Source organism: Miniopterus natalensis, chromosome 13 (genome assembly GCF_054644295.1).
Source record: "Miniopterus natalensis isolate mMinNat1 chromosome 13, mMinNat1.hap1, whole genome shotgun sequence".
NCBI lineage: Eukaryota > Metazoa > Chordata > Mammalia > Chiroptera > Miniopteridae > Miniopterus > Miniopterus natalensis.
The window spans coordinates 41,359,596-41,380,060 of NC_142093.1; the positions used below are offsets into that span (position 1 = coordinate 41,359,596).

The window sequence follows — 20,465 nt, forward strand, 5'->3', positions numbered from 1 at the left end:
AACTTATGTAGCTGATTTCATCTACTTTTGACAGTCTATGACATTTTTAACTGTTATTAAATACTCTCTGCCTCTGGGAAGTTGGGACAGTAAACTTTCAAATCAAATGTTAGGAGTATTTTTCCTTCCTGTTGCCTGCATTCATTATGGTGACTCTGATTAGAGTGGCCTGACCCATTGTCAGTCTCACAGTGGCATGGCTGCTGCTGAGTTTTGAAATTGGAAAAACTGCTAATTGTTCCTTGAGTTGGTCAGAATTGAGTAGCCGCCTTTTCCTTCAGCCCTGGTTTGGGAAGTGTCCCAATACATGCTGTTTGCATTGCAGCTGTGGGAAAGTCCACCTTTGTGAAGTTACTCACGAAAAGTTACCCAGAGTGGCACGTAGCTACAGAACCTGTAGCAACATGGCAGAATGTCCAGGCTGCTGGCACGCAAAATGTAAGTTTTCAGTTGTGGGTAGTTGGCAGGCATGGGTGAGTAAACTAATTGTAATAATCTAATTTGCTCTGAGTGGGTGAAGTAGCCCAGTTTGAGTATCCTTTTTAAAATACCTTCCTTCCAGAAAGCAGACCACGTATACCAGAGAGGATATGACTTGTTTGAATATGTTTAGTTTTGATTTTTGTGGTGTTTACATGTTTGCATAAGTGACTGCTTCTGTTCTGTGTGGTTTCCCAAAGCATGTCCAGCCATTCTGGCTTTGAAGACTACTTTTGTCATTCCTACCCCTAAGTATATTCCTGAAGCTGACCATCAGAATTAATAGTTAATTATAGTGATTTTAACTTGTTTATGAAGTCTTAATACTTGGAAAGGACCTTAGAAAGCACCTTGTCACACTCTGAAATCAATGCAGATATAACTAACATTTATAAAACATATGCTATGTACCAAGCACTATATTGTGCCAAGCACTGTACGTTTCATTTATGCCTTGTGGCTTAGGCCCTTGTGTCAGGTCTGCTGCTTTGGGAAAAGCTATCGGGTTGGTTTCAACACCAGCCACATTAGTGTGTGTAAGGAAATACCAGTCTGGACATGAACCTTAGAGGTAGCTGAGGGTATGGCAGCATCTTGCCTCAGTTGCCAAGGACTCCCCCTGCAGCCAAGGGGAGCATCCACTGAGTGGCTCATTCTGGTGTTTGACAACAGTTAGAAAGTTCTTGCATACCTGTGACTCTGAGTCATTGGTTCAAGTTCTGCCTCTTAAACCTTTTAACTTTTCCACATGGCAACTCTTCATATAGTTGAAGGCAGTGATTCACCTGCTCTTTCTCCCCCTCAAGTCTTCTTTCTTCCAAGCCAAACACCATTTTCCTCCAGGCTTTTCCTCATTCTAAAGTAAATTTATCTAGATAATGAGTTCCAGTTTGTTAGTTTTCCACTTAGAATTTACTATGAGTGGTACTCAGAGCTGAACAGGACATTCTGGATGTAATCTAAATGGTCCGCAATATCATAGAACTTGTTCTGGGTGCCGTTTTTTTATTATTCCAACTCAGGAGTGTTACCTTTTTTGGCAGGCACATAATGCTTATTGAGAATATTTGTTTTTATGTTTCTTTTTCTGGATAATGCCACAGGTCACTTATTGTGGGGATTTAAAAATATGTCCACACATTGATACTCTTTCCTTCAAGAGATTAACCTTAACTCCTTTAGGGTGGGCTGGATTTAGTAATTTACTTCTAATAACTAGAATGTAGCATGAATAACAGTGTGACATTCTATAGTAGGCCATAAGAGACATTGTATCTTTAGTCTTTTTCTCTCTTGATCACTTTTGGCTCTGGGGATGCCAACTGCCATGTCATGAAGTATCCCCTCCTATGAAGAGGCCCACACAGCAGGGAACTGAGTCCTGACAACAGCTATGTTGAGTGAGCCTTCTTGGAAGTGGATCCTTCAGCCCCAGTCAAGTCTTCAGGTGACTGTAGCCTCAGCCAACATCCTGTCTGAAACCTCATGAGAAACCCTGAGGCAGTACCACCCAGCTAACCTGGGTCCCAAATTCCTCGCCCATAGAAACTGAGATAATGGAATGTTTTTGTTTAAGTCACTGAATTTTGGCACAATACGTTATGCAGCAATAAATAACTAATACTTTCATAATTCCATTATCCAGAGGTGAAATTAATATTTTTTCCTTTTAGATTTTTTTCTACAGAGAAAATGTATATATTTATTTCCACTTACATAAATGTATAAAACATATATACATTTACTCTTTTTAAACAAAAATTGTGATTGTCACCTGCATGTCATTTTATATACAAGGTTTTCCTTTCATAGTAATATCATTTTAATGGTGGCAGCATACTACATAATATGATATTCTATCATTTAGTTATCCAGTCTTTTATTTTAAATATTTAGTTTTCTAATTTCTCCCTATTATAAATAATGTTACAGTGATGAATATCCTTGTAGCTACATCTTTATTCTTTTTTTAAAAAAATATGTTTTTATTGATTTCAGAGAGAGGAAGGGAAAGGGAAAGAGACAGAAAACATCAGTGATGAGAGAGTCATTGCCTCCTGCACGCCCCCTACTGGGGATCCAGCCCGCAACCCGGGCATGTGCCCTGATCAGGAATTGAATCGCAGTCTCCTGGATCAGATGTTGGTGCTCAACTGCTCAGCCATGCTGGCCGGGCTCTTTATTCTTTTTAATAACTAAATTTTGTGTCCCTTTGTATTTTCTTAGGATAATCTAGAACTGGAATTTTGATATACAAAAATTATGCATCTTGTTGACACTTTTGTTATAATTTCCAAAATTTTCCTTCAGAAAAGTTGTACCAATTTCCTCATACTTTCAGCAACACTGGATATTTATTCTTTTTCATCCTTGCTAATGGGAGTGGCAAGAAAATGGTGTGTCGTTCTATTTTAATTTCTTTGAATACCAATGAAATTAACATCTTTTTATGTTTGTCGGACATTTGTTAGTATTCTTTAGTGAATTCCCTATTCAAACCTCTTGGGTTTTTTAAATTCTATCAAGATATTTACATTTTTGTAATAGCTTCATAAGAACTTACCGTATGTTAAGTATCTTAACTTTGTCATATACTGCTGATACTTTCCCCAGTTTGTCATTTTTAAAAATCTTTATATATGATGTATTTTGCAATATAATACTTAACAAGTTTTTATGTACTCAAATCTTTCTTTTTTCTTCATAGTCGCTGCCTTTGATGTTAAAGTTTAAAAAACCTCTCACAGACCAAGATTATAAAAACATGCACCTACATTTCTTTCTCTTGCTTTTATGGTTTTACTCTCTGTGTTTATTTTTAAAGTTGTAGGAGTCTAGGAAGTGCCCTTCTACTTGCTATATGGGATGCTGCCTGATTTATGATTGCTAAAAAAGCAAATTAGATCTTAAAAAACAAAAGTTATAAGAGTCTAATTTTCCCCAAATAGTTATTTACTTGTCCCAGTAGTATTCTTGTTTAGTTTGTGCCTGAGTGGTTATACATTTTGTTGTTATTGTGACTGGGATCTGTCTTCCCATCATCCTTTTCAACCTGGTTATTGCTATTTTATTTATTTACTTATTAAATTAAATGTATTGGGGTGACATTGGTTAATAAGATCATATAGGTTTCAAATGTACATTTCTATAATTCATTATCTGTACATTACATTGCATGCCTATCACCCAAAGTCAAATCATCTTTGTCACCATATATTTGGCCCCCTTTATCCCTAACTACCCACCCCACCCCCATCCTTCCCTCTGGTAACCACCACACTGTTGTCTGTGCCTGTGAGTACCAATTTTATATCCCACATATGAGTGAAATCATATGGTTCTTAGCTTTTTCTTACTGATTTATTTCGTTTAGCGTGATTGTCTCAAAGTCCATCTATGCTGTCGCAAATGGCAGTATTTCATCCTTTCTTATGGCTGAGTAGTATTCCACTGTGTAAAGGCACCACATCTATACCCAGTCATCTATCGAAGGACACTTCAGTTGTTTTCATGTCTTGGACATCGTGAATAATGCTGCAGTGAACATAGGGATGCATATATCTTTGTGAATAAATATTTTCAAAATTTTTGGATAGATATCCAGGAAAGGGATTGCTGGGTCTTGGTAACTCTGAATGTTTTGAGGACCCTCCATGCTGTTTTCCATAGTGGCTCTACCAGTTTACGTTCCCACCAGCAGTGAATGAGGGCTCTTTTTTTCTCCACAACCTCTCCAACACTTTCTGTTACTTTTCTTGATGATAGCCATTCTAACAGGTATGAGGTGGTTTCTCATTGTGATTTTGATTTGTATTTCCATAATGTCTAGTGAAGTTGAGCATCTTTTCATGTACCTGTTGGCCATTTGTATGTCTTCTTTTATTTTTTTAATCCTCACCAGAGGATATTTTTTCCATTGCTTTTTCAGAAAGAGTGGAAGGGAGAGAGAGAGAGAGAGAGAGAGAGAAACATCAGTGTGAGAGAGACACATCCATTGGTTGTCTCCCACATGGACATGCACCAGGGATCCAGCCTTCAACCAAGGTATGTGCCCTTGGCCTGAATCGAACCCAGGACCCTTAAGTCCACAGGCCGATGCTCTAACCCCTGAGCCCAAACAGCTAGGGCTGTATGTCTTCTTGGAGAAGTATCTGTTCATATCCTCGGCCTATTTTTTAATTGGGTTGTTTGTTTGTTTGGTGTTGAGTTGTTTGAGTTCTTTATGTGTTTTGGATACTAACCCCTTGTTGGAGCTGCTGTTTGCAAATATCTTCTGCCATTCAGTTGGTTGCCTTTTTATTTTGTTGGTGGTTTCTTTTGCTGTGCAGGAACTTTTTAGTTTGATATAGTCCCATTCATTTATTTTTGCCTTTACTTCCCTTGCCTTTGGGGCCAAATTCATAAAATCTTCCCTAAAACCAAGGTCCATAAGTTCAGTACCTATGTTTTCTTTTATGTAATTTATTGTTTTAGATATTATATTTGGGTCTTTGATCCATTTTTAATTAATTTTTGTACATGAGACAAATGTAGTCTAGTTTCATTCTTTTCATAAGGTTTTCCAGTTTTCCCAGCACCATTTATTGAAGTGGTTTTCTTTTCTCCATTGTATGTTTTTCACTCCTTTGTCAAAAATTATTTGCCCATATACATATGGTTTTATTTCTGCTGCATTCCTGTATACTAACAATGAAATTTCAGAAAAAGAAATGGGGGGGAAAAATTTCCTTTTTGCAATTGCAACAAAAAGAATAAAATATCTAGGAATATACTTAACAAAGGATATGAAGGACCTATATACTGAAAACTACAGAGCATTATTAAAAGAAATTGAAAAAGACAATGAAACAGAAGGATATTCTGTGTTCATGGATTGGAAGAATCAACATAGTTAAAAATGTCCATATTACCCAAAGTAATATACAGATTTAATGCAATCTCCATCAGAATCCTAATGACATTTTTTAAAGAAATAGAAGAAAAAGTCATCAGATTTGTATAGAACCACAAAAGACCCCACATAGCCAAAGCAATCCTGAGAAAAAAGAACAAAGCCAGAGGTATCCCACTACCTGACTTCAAATTACACTACAGAGCAACAGTAATCAAAACAGCGTGGTATTGGCAGAAAAACACACACAGACCAGTGGAACAGAACTGATTAGTGTTATTTTAAAGGAAAGCAGTCAATTGTTGTATTTGTGTTGTGTAACTTAATTCTTATTTTATTTTATTTATTTTATTTTTTGCCTTATTTGCTTACCTCTTCTCTAATTACTAATCATTTGTGAGAGTTTTCCAATATCCATATCTCATTTGTATTTTCTGGTTTTTTTCATTGGGTAGAAGTTCCAGAACAATGTTAAATAATAGCCGTGGTGGTAGTCACCCTTATCTTGTTCTGGCTTTAATGCAACTACATATTCTGTATCAGTGTTACGTTCTAATATTGTTATTCATTGCAATAGAATCAGATAATGCACTTTCATCAAAAGCCTTTTTAACATCTAGTAAGATAACCATGGGGTTTCTCTTTTTAAATCTCTTAGTCGCCCAGCCGGGCGTGGCTCAGTGGTTAAAGCGTCAACCTAGGATCCAGGCGATCGGGTTTCGATTCCCGGTCAGGGCACATGCCCGGGGTTGCGGGCTGCAGCCAATCAATGACTCTCTCATCATTGATGTTTCTGTCTCTCTCTCTCCCTCTCCCTTCCTCTCTCTGAAATCAATAAAGATATATTAATAAATAAATAAAAATAAATCTCTTAGTCATAGATTTGATAATGGTGCCATCTTACATTTCTAGAATGAGCTCTTGATCATGGTGTACTGTTCCATTAATTTACTAATATGTTGTGTGGAATTTTGCATGTATATTTGTAAGTTTAATTGGCATTACTATTTTGTGTACAGTTTTTGACAGATTTTACCATCAGAGTTATGAAAATGAATTGAGCCCTAGCCAGTTTGGCTCAGTGGTTAGAGCATTGGCCCTCGGACTGAAGGGTCCTGGGTTCGATTTCAACCAAGGGCATGTACCTCAGTTGCAGGCTCAATCCCCGGCCTGGGTCGGGGTTTGTGCAGGAGGCAACCAATCAATGTGTCTCTCTAATTTTGTTATGATTAGACAGTGTGGCTTATATAGTTTCTAACTGAGGGAACTTACTGAGGTTTTCTTCATGGTTTACATATGATTAGTTTTTATATATGATCAGTTTTGGTAAATGTGCCCTGGACTTGTAAGAAGAATATGTATTATCTGTAAGTTATGGAGTTCGATGTGGCATATTTTGTAAATTCTAAAATGCCATTGATCATAGGACACAGTGAATTTAATAACTTCTATGGAATAATTACAATATCTATTAAGTTTAATTTAGTGAACATTGTAAGATATATCCTGGTTTCACATATGTGAAAAAAATTGTTTCTAGTTTTATTCCCTAAGTTCTTATTATATTAAATTCTACTTTTTATATTAAATTGTAGAGAAATATGTTATTTAAAGCTTTATGCTTTTGTGTTTTGTCCATTTCTTCTTATATTTTTGACTTTTTCCTATATTTATGTATTTCAATGCTTTATTATTCCATGTAAAAAGGTTCATTACTTCTTTGTGGACTCATTATTGGTTTATTATTATTAAAAAAAAAAAAACCTCTTCCAGCATTTAATGCTTTTTTCTTAATACAGTTTTGCCACAAGTGCTTTTTTTAAATTTACATCTACTTGGCAGGTTTTTCTGTCCCTTTGTCTTCAACCAATTTGTCATCTTGTTTTAGGTGTTTCTTTTATGAACAGGATTTTTAGTTTTTACCCAATCTTAGAGTTTGCCTTTCCTGGAAATTTTTCTCTTTTATTATGATTATGTTTAATTTATTCTTGCCACCTTATTTTTTGCTTCCATCTCCATTTTTTTCTTTTTGCTATATTTGAAGTTGTCTTTCATTTCTCTCCCCTTCATTCGTATGGCAAATTTACAGTTTTTATTCCATCATAAACATTTAAATTTTTAAAATACACATGTTTAAGCCTACCTATCAATGTCAATGGATTCTCTGTGGAGGAAAAGAAAAAACACACAACTCTACTACTCTTTTTATTACCATTTTCTCCAGACTCCATCCCCCAGCCAAATTGAAGTCAGCTGAAATTTTAGAGCTCCAGAATGTGTTTACATTGTGAAATTTCTCTTTTAACAATAGAAATTGGCATTAAACTTTACCACCACATTAACAATAGTTATTTTATACTTAACTCTGTTCTAGTGGTTGATCATTGACCATTGTTATCTCATTACCACATCCGCCCATTTCTTAAATCTTTATTTTGATTAATGTTTTAATTGGTTGAAATATATTTCAGAGAAATATTTTTTTCAGAAAAGGTATGTGGGTGGAATAATTTTTGAGTGATTGCTTGTCTAAAAATAAAAGAGGCCTTTCTTTTGCTCTGGAATGTAAAAAGTAGTTTCTGTTGTAGGTAAGTGTTATGTGATTCTGATCCATGTGTGTGAGAGAGAGAGAGATTGAGATTTGTGTTTTTCCTCCTTGTTACAGTTTTGTTTATTTTTATGAATTGTTGACATTTTGCCAGGTCCAGGTGTGTGTGTGTGTAAGCTATATATATAAATATATATAAATTTTTTTTTCTGGTACTCAGTGAACTTCTCTGGTGGAAAATCTTGTGTCTCAGAAATTTTCTTTAATTTTTTAAAGAAAATTTTTAAGTTAACTGACTAGGTTTTTTCATCTGGTCAGTTACCTCTGAATATAACTCCTAGCTGTACCATGATTTTAAGCTTTATTTCTGTTCTTAAATACCTAGAGACACAAAGTGTTTCTATTAGACAGTGATTCTCAGTGATGTAAAATTTGATGTGCAGTCTTTGAGGAGTGTCTTCCTCTGCTCATCTCTCTTTTTATTGGGGGTTGTATTTCATTTCTCTGTATTGAACTCTTGTCACACAAAAAGAAAAGTTGTTTCCTTGATTGGGTAGCTTTGTCTAAGCTACCAGTACTGTGAAGTTCTAGATCATTTTAGCCCCTGTTCAAAACTTCGAATGAGTCTAAATTTAATTAATTGCTGTGAGGTATAGTACAGGTGGTGTTACATCTTGATGCATCTTTCCAGAGTAAAGAAAGAAAAAGAAAAACTAACCCTACCACAGTACTACAATATATACTGGATGTCTTTCTCACCTGCATATATGTCTTTTCATTTTTCATAATTTTCTGCTTTTTTCTCCCTCTTTAGGGAGAATTTCTTGAGCTGATACTCATATGATATTCAGTCATCAGGTTTGCTGCAGTCTGCAGTTTGCAGTCTACTAGTTACTGTCTTCATTGGGTGTTTGTTTTGGAAATTGTATTTTTCTCCTCTAAGACGAAGAATGTTCTTTTCATATTGCTCCTTTTTTTATGACAGCCTGTTTTTATCAATGTGGCAATCTCTTGAATCTCAATGAGATTCTTCTGTTTTTTCCTGTTCCTGGCAACAGCTGTCTCCTAAAAGGCTGCTTGTCTTGAGCACACAGATTGATCCTCTCCTTTTGAATTGCTGAATATTTTTATATCCAATGATTATTCCTCCATTTGTTTATATGTTGGAAGTGTTGTTTGCATTTGTTCTGTAGCTGAGATGGTTCTTCAGAAATTGTATAGGCCCCTGTGCAGTTTTTTGTTCTGAAACGAGTCTCCCTTTGGTGGCCCAAGCCTGCTGGTGGAATAGCCCCCACCCAGTCAACCTAGTACACCTGTCAGCACAGCACCCCACTCATTCAGTGGGCTTCCATGCCATCTCAGAACTGTGGCACACAACAGTCTAGTGACATCAGAGACTCCAGTTGATTTGGATTTGTCCCCCTGCTTCTACCTCCAGCTCTTAGCCAGGGACCGCTTATGAGGCTGGTGTGTTTGTGGTTTGGCGGATTGGAAAGAGGGAAGTCATTTTGTGATTCACTCTGCTCTACCTCTATTGCTCTTGCTGAAACCTTCCAAAGGGTTGGGACCCTTTTTTGGAATGTAGGGATGATATTTAGCCGTACTGGACCACTTGTGGTTATCTGACCCTTTCCCCCCTCCTATATCTCTGTCCCTACCTGAAATGCTTTCTTCTTAATCCCCATTTCCATCTGTGAAAATTCCACATATCATTCCATGTAGCTTAATACCACTTTTTCCCAGAAATTTCCTCGGATTCCTTCCACCATAAGTAATCAACCCTTCCTCACATATTCTGCTTATATTCTTGGTCTTTATATCCTTGTCACCCCCTTTCCTTTTGCATCATGAGCTCCTTGAGCCTGGGAACCATGTCTTGCCTGGGACCCCTCCCCTATGTGGAGAGATACTAGAATGAAGAAGTGAGAGGAAGCCAGGTTTGCGCCCTCGTTCAGCACTTACTCACCATGAGACCTGGGATAAAGAAGTTACTTAACCTTTCAGAGTGCATTTTCTCTTCAGGAAAATGGGCATAACAGTAGTACCTACCTCATGAAGCTGTTCTGAAAATTAAATGAGATAACATAGCACAATGAACATAGAAATTAATCTTAGTTAATGTTTCCTGTACCCCTTTCAGCACCTAGCTCATGTAATGCCTCATTCACATAGCCCTCAGTTAATGGTGACTGAGTGAATGCGAATCCAAAGTGCCTGCACAAACTCACTTTTGCCCTGAGTCAGTGGCAGAGCCCAGGAAAGAATCCAGGGCTCCTGAGTGTCCCACACATGCTCCTACCTGCACATGCTGAGTAAGGGGTCTTCAGATGTCTTTCATAAAGTCTGTAGAAAGGAGGAGGGTATTATATGTTAAAAAATGGTAGCCCTTCCATTTGGTTGGTGGGATTTTCAAGTAATCAGTTGCTTTCCCTTGTGAGTTGAAGTTTTATAAAGAAATAGCCACAAATGGCCCTCAAAAGGAAGGCAACATAGTGTTACAATGGACAACATTGTTTCCAAGTAGGGTTGTAGATGGTGGTTGATTGTTAAACTCCCCCTCAGACAGACTGCAGCAATCCATCAATCATTAAGTAATGTTCTAATTCCATGTGTGGTCCTTCCTCAGCTCTTCTCCGGTATGTTGAAGGTGGCATGTCATCTCCCTCTCAGATTCTTGTCTAATAAAGTAGGCAAGCCTCTTCCTTGATTATGTAGCATTGACTAAAGGAAACCTTTGTAATGCTTCTCTAATTGATTATTAAACCTGCAGGGGGTGGGGAGAAAGTAAACATCATGAGGTAAATATGTCTTCTAGGAAATTCTCCTTTTTTTTTTTTTTTTTTTTTTTTGTAATTTCCCTCTAGGCCTACAATACCCCAAATCTTGGAAACTTGCTGGATTTGATGTACCAGGAGCCATCACGATGGTCCTACACATTCCAGACGTTTTCTTTTATGAGCCGCCTGAAAATGCAGCTGGAGCCCCCCACCGAGAAAGTCTTCCAAGCCAAGAAAGTGGTACAGATCTTTGAGAGGTCTGTGTACAGTGACAGGTAAGACCCCAGTCAGAAGTCTCACGCTCAGTGCTGCATGTTTTCTCCTTTTGCTCAGACCCCTACACTAGTCTGGTCATTCATTGAACATTGTACTTTAAAAAAAATTTATCTTTTTAAAGACAACACTGTACAGATTTGTTGAGACTCACAGTTCCGCAGGGCTGTCATATATGTCAAGAAAGAAAATTGTATTTTTCATAAACTAAATGCACTTAATTTCCCACATTGCCACTGATTATGTTTTCTTGTTCTTTTCTGGCACAGAGGCAAGCTGGTAGATACCTGATAGAAACATTACATGCTAACAGGCACAGAACAGACACTTAAGAAGCAGTGTGTGTTCTAGGAAACCAGGTGGCTCAGTGGTTGGTTATTACCTTGAAAAAGAAAGCAGACAGAATAAAAAATGTGTGTTTTTAAAATGATACGAGAGAGAGATTCATCCTTTTTTATTCTCCAAGAAAGGATTTCTAAGAAGAAATAGCTCATCTGTGAAATTGGCTTCTGTCTCAGATTTATCCTTTGAACCCTTGCTATGTGACAGGGCTTATTGGTGGTGCAAGTCTGTAATGGACGTCCACTGCCTATGTCAAGTCACAGGAAGGCCATTGCCCCGGCCATCTGAGGGAGTGAGATGTGGAGTCGCTTTTAATGAAGGCTAGCAGCTGGCTTGGGAATTCAGCTCATCGGTTCCAGAGGAGCTAGTCCACCTAGGCTCCAGAATTTCTGGCTGTGCCATGAGACCAGGCTGTGACTTAAACCATTTGGAGACAAGTGGGGGTGCATTGATCTGGATACTGCTGTTTTGTTTTGATCTGAAGGCCATGAATGACCTCTGTCACTGTGAGATGGTGGTTTAAAGTATGATGGTCTATCTTAAGCCCCTTTGAGTGACCAAAATGGAAAACAACTGCATTTTCATTGTCCATTCACTTCTGAAGACACTAAGTTGGTTACCCATTTAATTCCAAGTTAGACAGAGTAGTTTTACTTTTTAGGGCTCCCATGAAGCCTCCTGGAGGGAAAAATAAATGTCATGTACTAATCAGTTACAGTATTACCTAAAATCATGCCGCATGATGTGTAAAACAAACCCTGTGGGTTATATGTACCCCAAGAGAGCCTACTCTTTATAAAATTAAATTTGTGAATTACAAATGGTTGGGCTCTAGATTTTGTTCTTTTTCACCTGTTGGGTGTACTGTTTCCTATTTTCCTGTCCCCTCTCCTGAGCCATGCCTACTGGACTAGGAAGATGAATTACATAGAATCACCTGTGCTGCTTGGAAGTGTACTCACCACCAGTCTTTTTATCTCCAGCCCTATAGTGAGGTAGGCATTTGAGAGACCCCTCAGAAATAGAAATAGTTTGTTTAGAAGCTACAAGATCTTATCATTTACTTGGAAGAAATGAGAATTAATTGCACTGTAGGCAGCCACCACATCTTAGATGTTTTCTTCTGAGGGAGCATTTTTGAGATGGAAAGGATAACCAATTACACATTCTAATCCTGATGGTAATTTAGAGCCTTTCCACTCTTAAAAATTTATTCATGTGCGTTCACTCAGCACAGATACACTGAGTGCCGCCTGTGTTCAGACACCAGGCCAGGCCTGGGGGCTGCAACAGGAAGCAAAACAGGCCCAGTCCCTGCCTTCACCACGACCTCGGTCTAACAAGGAACTCTGAGACTGCACATGTGCTCGTGTGTTACGTGTGTTCCAAAGAAGGAACACAGGTTGTTTGGGTGAGTGGATGATAGGGAGGAAGAAATCTAAATCTTTTCCACTTGAGTTAAAAGAAACAATAGCATGTGGATTTAGAGCAGGACCCTGCCGGCTAGGCCCTTAAGTTGATTCCTTCAGCCCCTGCATTCCGACTGCAGCAGCACCCTCGCTCAGCACCACGCCCTTCTACTCTCAGCATTCCCCATCACCACCAGCTTTGGAGGCATAAAGAAGTGCTCATCCTCAGGAGGCAAGGGCCCCTTTTGTAGGGCTTAATAACAGATACTTAATTTCTCTTTTTAAAATCCTAATTTCCATGTTACCTGTGAAGACACTGAAAACATTTTTCAGAAATTGAGTTAAAGAAGTCGCCTCTGTTTGTTTTGTAATCCTCACCCAAGGATATTTTTTCCCCTTGATTTTCAGAGAGTATAAAAGGGAAGGATGGGGGAGAGAGATGTAACAGAGACACATTGATTGGTTGCCTCTTGCACATGCCCCAACCAGGGCCAGGGATTGAACCTGCAACCCAGGTATGTGCCCTTGACTGGGAATCGAACCCGAGACCTTCCGTGTGCAGGCCAACGCTCTAACCACTGACCACACCAGCCAGTGCAGAAGTCACATCTTTTTACTTTTAGCTCAGGTGTAGCTAAAATTCAGCTAGGAGTGTTGACCACTGGAGCTCTCAAATTGGTTTCTTCATAGCCTAGCAAAGGAGTAGTATAATGACAACTACGTGCCTTGAATACTGTGCCATTTACTCCTCTAAGTACTTATGAGTATTATGTACAAGCCTCACACAACTCTGTGAGTTAGGTTCTACTGTTCACTCTTTAAACAGAGGAAGAAATAAGCTGAGAGAGTTTGATGATGTGCCCACGGTGACATAGCTAGTGAATTTTTGGAGCTAGGATCATACTCAAGAATGTGATTCTGCAGCCCAATCTCTAATCACAACATACAGCCGTGCAGCGCATACTTCCCTGAGCCATTCGTACCCAAGGATTCTGAATTTCATTTTCTCAGAAGTGGTCAGTTGCTGAGTGTTGCCTTAGAAACTGCAATTCATTGTTTTGCATGTAAATTATGTTTTGTATCAAGATGCATGAAGTTGCCCGGCCGGCCATGGCTCAGCGGTTGAGCATCGACCTGGGATCCAGGCGATCAGGGTTCGATTCCTGGTCAGGGCATATGCCCTGGTTGCGGGCTCGATCCCCAGTCAGGGGTGGGCAGGAGGCAGCCGATCAATGACTCTCTCATCATTGATGTTTCTCTCTCTCTCCTTCTCCTTTCCTCTCTCTGAAACCAATAAAGATATATATAAAAAAAAAAAAAAAAAGCGCCTGAAGTTTGAAAGCAGAATTGACCCTTCTGAAGCCATGGTTTCTGGCCAGCTTTGATTTCCTATTTACCAGATGCTCCTTTATTTGTGGAAGTAAGCAAGGGGCAACACTGGTTGATTTTAGATTTAGCTTTCTTATATCTAGATTAGAGGCTCAGCAGCAGATGAAGCAAGTAAATAAGAGCTCGTGTGTGCTTTGGAGGAAAGTCTGCTTTCTTGGTAATCCTGCAGTGAGTAGGAAATACATTTCCTGCTCCATAGGTGATGCCACTGAAATCCGGTCCCTTCTCCACTTCTCAGCTAAACAGCAGTCTGGCTCAGCGGCCTGGACACTCTGAAGCCCTCAGTCTTTAAATGAAATGTGGTGGGTGCTTTATGCTAGATTGGATTTTGTTTGGGTGCCTGCTACGGTAAGAATAAGGAAATCTCAAAAGTTGGAGTGTGCATGTACCATTTGCTGTATGTTCTGACTGGTTTCCAGCAGGAGAAATTGTTAGCAACCAATGATAAATACGCTCTTCCAGGGCCCCCTTTCTTCCAGTGGATTCACCATCTGGAGAGCTGTGATTTGGGCCTCTTAAGTCTAGATGCTATTTTCCATCTTAGTGTTGAGCAAGGAGGGGGATATAGGTTAAAAATTCAGATTTCTTCAAAATTGATAAGGAGCTAAAAGGGTTAAGTGGTTTGAACAGACATGGAGTATGTTGGTTGTTGATTTTTCTGCTTCTTTCTCTCTTTTGCCCATTCCATTTCCCATTCTTCTTTCCTCCCCCCACCCCACTTACATTTCCAACCAGGTATATCTTTGCAAAGAATCTGTTTGAAAATGGCTCCCTCAGTGATTTGGAGTGGCATATCTATCAGGACTGGCATTCTTTTCTCCTGCAGGAGTTTTCCAGCCGGCTTCCAATACACGGCTTCATCTACCTTCAGGCTACTCCACAGGTAATACAGAACCCACAGCCTTTGACTTTAGGACCATATTAAACTTGAGAGGAGATGTTCCCCGAGTCCCTGATTTATTTCCTGGTTGGAGAAATTAGACTGTGGGTATTATCTGGAGCACAGAGAGCAATAGGTAAATACTCTCGCATTCTAGCATCGAGCACCCTGTTTCCCACAGACTTTCTGCAACAGAGGGCTAAAGTAATTGGCTGCATACAAAGGGTCCCTCTTGATGTAGCAAAAACGTAGAGAAAATTGGGCATTATCTTTATCACCCAGGGTTTACAGGCTGAACCCTCTGACAGGTGACCTATAGCCAATTGCCTCAGCTTTTCCCTCCCTCTGTGGTGGTCTTGACCGTTTCCTGAATGGGTTGTGGGGACAAACAGGAGGATTTCCTCACCTCATCCTGGTACTGCCCTGATTTATAGCCCCTTTTTGAACCTTGAGGGTATCACTAGTGTGAGGCAGGATGGACTACAGAAGTTGCTTTCCATGACTGACTTGGACCATGGAGCCAGCCTAGCATAGAATAGGGTGACGTCATAGAGGGAGCACCAAAGTCTCTCAAGATAGCAGTGGTCCTTGGCCTTTGCTGACTGGCAGTGACCGTGGACAGCCCCTGGAAACCTTTCCTTGGAGGGTTCTTGTCTGCTAAATGCAGTGATTCAGACTAGCGATCTCTGAGGGCTCTTCTGGAGTGGGATTCTGAGTCAGGCAGGAGGTATTTTTGAGAGATGTGTTGCTGTCAGCCTTTGAGACATATATGTAATGTATAGTCAAGTTCCAGATAGACCACATAATCAGGAGGGAAAACTCTCTTCAGGCTAGAGGCCTTGCTTTTTAGAAACAAGACTGAGCCTGGTGGACAGGAGGAAGCCTGAGAGCTGAGTAGGGCCCAAAAACAGGTGGGAGAGCCCCGCCCATCACATAGCCTCACTGGAGCCAGCGAGGAGAGGACGGGAAAGAAGGGCCTTACCTTGGGAAGTCACAGCCAGGAACGAGGCCAGGAGTGTGATGGGACTAAATGCTGGGGTCTTTGTGTCAGGAGTTTCTGGAGATTGTGAGGCAGAAGCTAGATCGTAGAAGGAAATAAAGATTCCACAGAAATGAATAGGAGCTAAGGTTTAAAGTGAAACTGAGGTAGAGATGCAGTGAGACCCAGGGCTGAGAACCTTCGGTAAAAAGAAACAAGCTGAAGTTAGATGCATTTATTGCAAGTTGACTGGCTGGGTCACCTTTATATGACCTCCTTCAGATAGTCCTCATTGTCTGGGATCGTTAGCAGAAGAGGCATATTATGAAGGTGGTTATATATGAGGGGGGGTTGTCAAGTGATTAGGGGAAAGAAGACCTGTGCCAAAGAAGATAGCTTACAGTAGCTAAGTGTAGGATTCAGGGTGAGAGGAAAGTCCTGGTACCATGAGGGCTCATGTCCTGGGCCAAGGAGGAGTGAGAGGCTGTGGACCTTGGGACTGAGTGAAGACTATGGTTGGAGTTTGCAGAGGTGACGGGTTTCTTGTAGGAGTCATAAGGTGGCTGGCTACAAGAAGCAGTGAGTTGGGGAGCTAAGCATTAGAAGGAGTGAGAATGCTGACCTAACTTCTTCCAAGAGAAACAACTTCCACATAATCAACTCAGTGTCATGAAGACAGTGTTGGTGACAAGTCAGCGGGTGGACTCATTCCTGAGAGTGAACCAGGGCCCTTGGCTACTGCAGAGGTTTTGTTTCTGGGGAGTTGAGATTGAACTGGGACCCAGCAAGGAAAGCAACAAAGGCTTACTCACTTCTTTGTGCATCCAGATGACTTTGTGAGAAGAGGCAATGATAAGGACGGTGGTGGTGGTTATTATTATGATCCTGCTGTGGCTGATACATCTTTTTGGAGAGACTAATGAGGTGTTTCAGCTGGGGAAGAATGAGGGGAGTTGAAGGATTATTTCGGCCTAATGGTAGAAAAAGAAAAATAGTTCAGTTTGTTTTGAGATTGGATGGGGATTTTGGTGCTGATTTGATGTGATTAGTGCCAGGGACCCAGGAATCCGGATAGCCTTTTCCCGAAATCACGCTGACCTCTTCTGTGAGATTAAGAGGTAACTATATCCAAGAGAAGCGCAGAACAGAGGTTAAAACATCTGTGTACAAAGCTGCGCAAGTGATCACTACTCCAATGCAGAGCCGTGGTAAATACTGAGTTCAGAGCATGTGAGATGGACCTAAGTAGTTCCTTTGCTTCTTTCCACCTTCTCCCCTCAAAAGCAATCAAGCCAACAATAAAAAACATTAGAAGAGAAATGGCTGGGCCTCAGTTTCCCCACCCAACCCCATGGATTCAGGAAGAGAGAGTGCTGCCAACCAGTGTGCCTTAAAGAGCTAGGCCCTGCCTGGCACCTTTCACAGCGTGGAGACAGTGTGTGGAAATGCCTGGGAACAGATGGCACCTGGGTTTGAGAAGCACAGTGGCCTGGCCCACTAGCAGTCACCATCCAGTTCCCATCTTTGCCTCCAAGCAGTCTGAACAGCAGCTTTTCCTGAGGGGTGAGGGAAAGTGAGGCAGATGGGCAGAAGGGTCCCTCCCTTACCATTTGCATGTACACTACCTTTCCTCTCTACATTCAGGTGTATCCTCTCCATGGGGACTGAGGTGAAGAGGGACCAGACTGAAGCACTGTTTGCACAGGATTTTTTTAAAAGAATTTTTGTAACCATGTCAGTAAAGCAAGAATTATGCCAAGTGCTCAAAATAGGAGTTTACCTAGACTTCCACAGGGAAGAAAAGTTTGCTCTGTTAAGCAAATTAATAGTAAAAAGGGGACTGTTAGCTTTTTTAATAGGAGAGACCTTAGCATCAATGTTTGCCTGCCAGCAATGAATGAATAAATATAGCTTTTATAAAAATTGATCTCCCCTTGTGTATAATTGAAAACATAAAGTCACATTTTTAAAAATATGCATTTTTATTAATCTGATAATATTTTTCTCTCAGAGAGGATACTTAGGTAGCTTTTCTGTGTTTGGAAATCCTGAAGCTTACCTTGCTGGTGGGCATTTAAAGTGGTTAGCCTCTAAGGAGTCAGTTTGACAGTATATACTAGCGAGTACACATGCCTTTTTACCTATTAATTGTGCTCCTTGGAACTTACTCCATAAATATGCTCTCACATGGGCAAAGTGTCTCATGTGCAAGGTAGCATTGTTTGTAAGAGCAAATTAATGGAAATGACCCAAGTGAACAGAATATATAGTAGGACAACTTTTATATATATGTTTAAAAAAAAGAATGTGTATAAAATATTTCTAAAAGTATACAAAAAGTTAGTCCCATTGGTTGGTTGTCAGTGGGGTGGAGAACTGGGTAGCTGGAAGTCAGGGGTGTAAAGCTGTGTGATAGGGAGGGAGGGGAATAAAGGGAAATGTGGGGGGGGTTAGTGTTTTTGGGGGGAAATGTCTTGAAACCATCAGCTGTAGGGTGGGGATGTAGGGGCAAAAAGGTAGAAAGAAAGAAGGAAAAAGGCAGGTTCAGAGTGAAGGAAAGTAGAAATGAAAAAGATAAAGTGGGAGAAAAGGTAAACGGATAGAAAGAGACTAAGTCAGATATTAAAACATTAAATGAACACATGCAGCAAATACTTACTGACCTCCTACTCTGCCAGGCCCAGGGCTCAGCCCTGAACAAGATGAACTCTGGCCTGCCTTCTGGTCTCCCCCCAGTCGCTGTGCCCTTGCACCTTGTGCAGACCTCCCTCTGTCACCCGATACAGCCGAAATGCCACTGGTGGGCTGCATTTGCCAAGGGCCTAGCACAACACCTGGCTCCCAGAGCAGTGCTCAGTGAGCTGGTACCAGAGATAAAGGGGAAGCTCCTGCTCCTTCCAGGAAACACCTGTCGGACTGTTGGAGCCCAACTGCTCTCTCCCTTATCTGACTGCTGCACGTAAACCCAGGCCTCACAGTTTAGCACTTGAGTCACTGTTTTGCATAATTTGTCTTACTTATTATCTAACTACATTATAGAATTCCTAGTATAAGGACTTACATCTGAGTTTGGGACAATTATTAATTCAGGGGAGAGGGAGAGGCCAGAGGTATAAGTTCTAAAAGTATTAACATGTTAGATCTGTCTCTGTTAATCAGTTTGCACAGTTGAACATAAGATCATAAATGAAATCTGTGTCTACGACTTTGTCTCGTTAGAGAAACAGTAGGACAAAAGGGAAACAGCAAAGACTGCATCTTTGGGAATATGGTGCAGTACATTTGGGGGTAAAGTTTACATTTGGAAATAGTTTTTTAAGTGTTTGGAAAAGGGAAGTCCCGAGTCAGTGGGTTAATCTACCTCTTCTTCCAGGACAGATGACATTGAATAATGAATTGTTTGCCAGGCAGAGAGGAAGGAAGGCAGTTTAGGCAAAGCAGACATTTGGAGCAAAAATTTGGAGGTGTGAGAGAGCATGGTCTGCACTGCAGGCAGGAGGTCAAATCTGGCTAAAGCAGTGAGTCCAGGAGAAGAGCTAAGGAAGCTGAGAATGGAGACAGAGGAGGGGTGGGCCAGACTCGGAGTGACTTTGTGACAGGTAAAGGAGGTGACATGCTCTGAGCCATTGTGCTTCACACTTTTCTACCATGTGAAAGCGGAATGGAAATATGCACTCTGGAAGCAGGGAGGGAAGGAGAGGTAGTTCCAAACATCACTTTTTTTACTTCTTTATCTTTGACCTGTGCTTTGACTCAGTACATTCTGCTGTAGTGAGTGTTTGCTGTGATTTGAAAGAGATGTTTCCAGTTACTTACCCTTTTGTAAATGTGATGCTACTCATACTTCCTTGACCCCAGGTAGGCAATAAGGAGACTGTGAAGTATTTTAGGCAAGGAGGGTAAGGCCACTGGAGTCCTATGGAAGGGCAGACTGGGCAGACTGAGCAGACAGACTGGGAGGAAAGACCAGCTTTGACCAGGAACTTGACGTGCCTTACCTGGGTGAATCCTCAGTCACCTGTGGGTGAGTGGAGGGTGAGGACATGGAAGCCCACAGAGATTACACTGCTAGTGCATGGTGGAGATAGGAATTTAATCCTGGACTTTCTGACTTTAAGGCCCAGGGCCTTGTCATACATTTCACCATCTCCAGGAGGCAGAGTGCAGAAGGCTCTTGCTGTAGTCCAGGTGAGAGATGGTAAGGACCTGGCCAGGGCAGAGGTGAGAGAGAAGCCAGGAGAAAATGAACTAGAGAGACGTTAAAGAGCATTCAGGGATTTCCTAGATGTGGTTGGGAGGAAGAAAAAAAAGAGAATTCCAGATTCCGGGGTGGATGATGATGTCCCTTATCCTGTGATTGAGTAAGAGAACAAGACTGCAGAAGTGAGGTCTTGGCTTACAGTGCCAGGACAGACATCATGAGTGGGTCTGAGAGGCCCCTAAGCCTGCCTGGTAACAGCCAAGAAAACAAATGAGCTCAGCAGGGCCTGGGGATTG

At 40.7% G+C, this 20,465-nt stretch overlaps 1 protein-coding gene across 3 annotated transcripts in view; it reads left to right on the forward strand.

Moving 5' to 3' along the window:
• The window catches only part of DGUOK (deoxyguanosine kinase), a 32,625-nt gene that overhangs the window by 10,332 nt on the left and 1,828 nt on the right, over window positions 1-20,465 (forward strand). Inside the window, exons 2-4 of one of the 3 annotated variants that reach the window (XM_016202573.2) lie at window positions 326-438; window positions 10,784-10,971; window positions 14,845-14,992. In XM_016202573.2, the coding sequence (XP_016058059.2) occupies window positions 326-438; window positions 10,784-10,971; window positions 14,845-14,992 (449 nt within the window). The remainder of the gene's footprint in view (window positions 1-325; window positions 439-10,783; window positions 10,972-14,844; window positions 14,993-20,465) is intronic. The other 2 variants (XM_087823639.1, XM_087823638.1) reach the window with 2 other exon arrangements.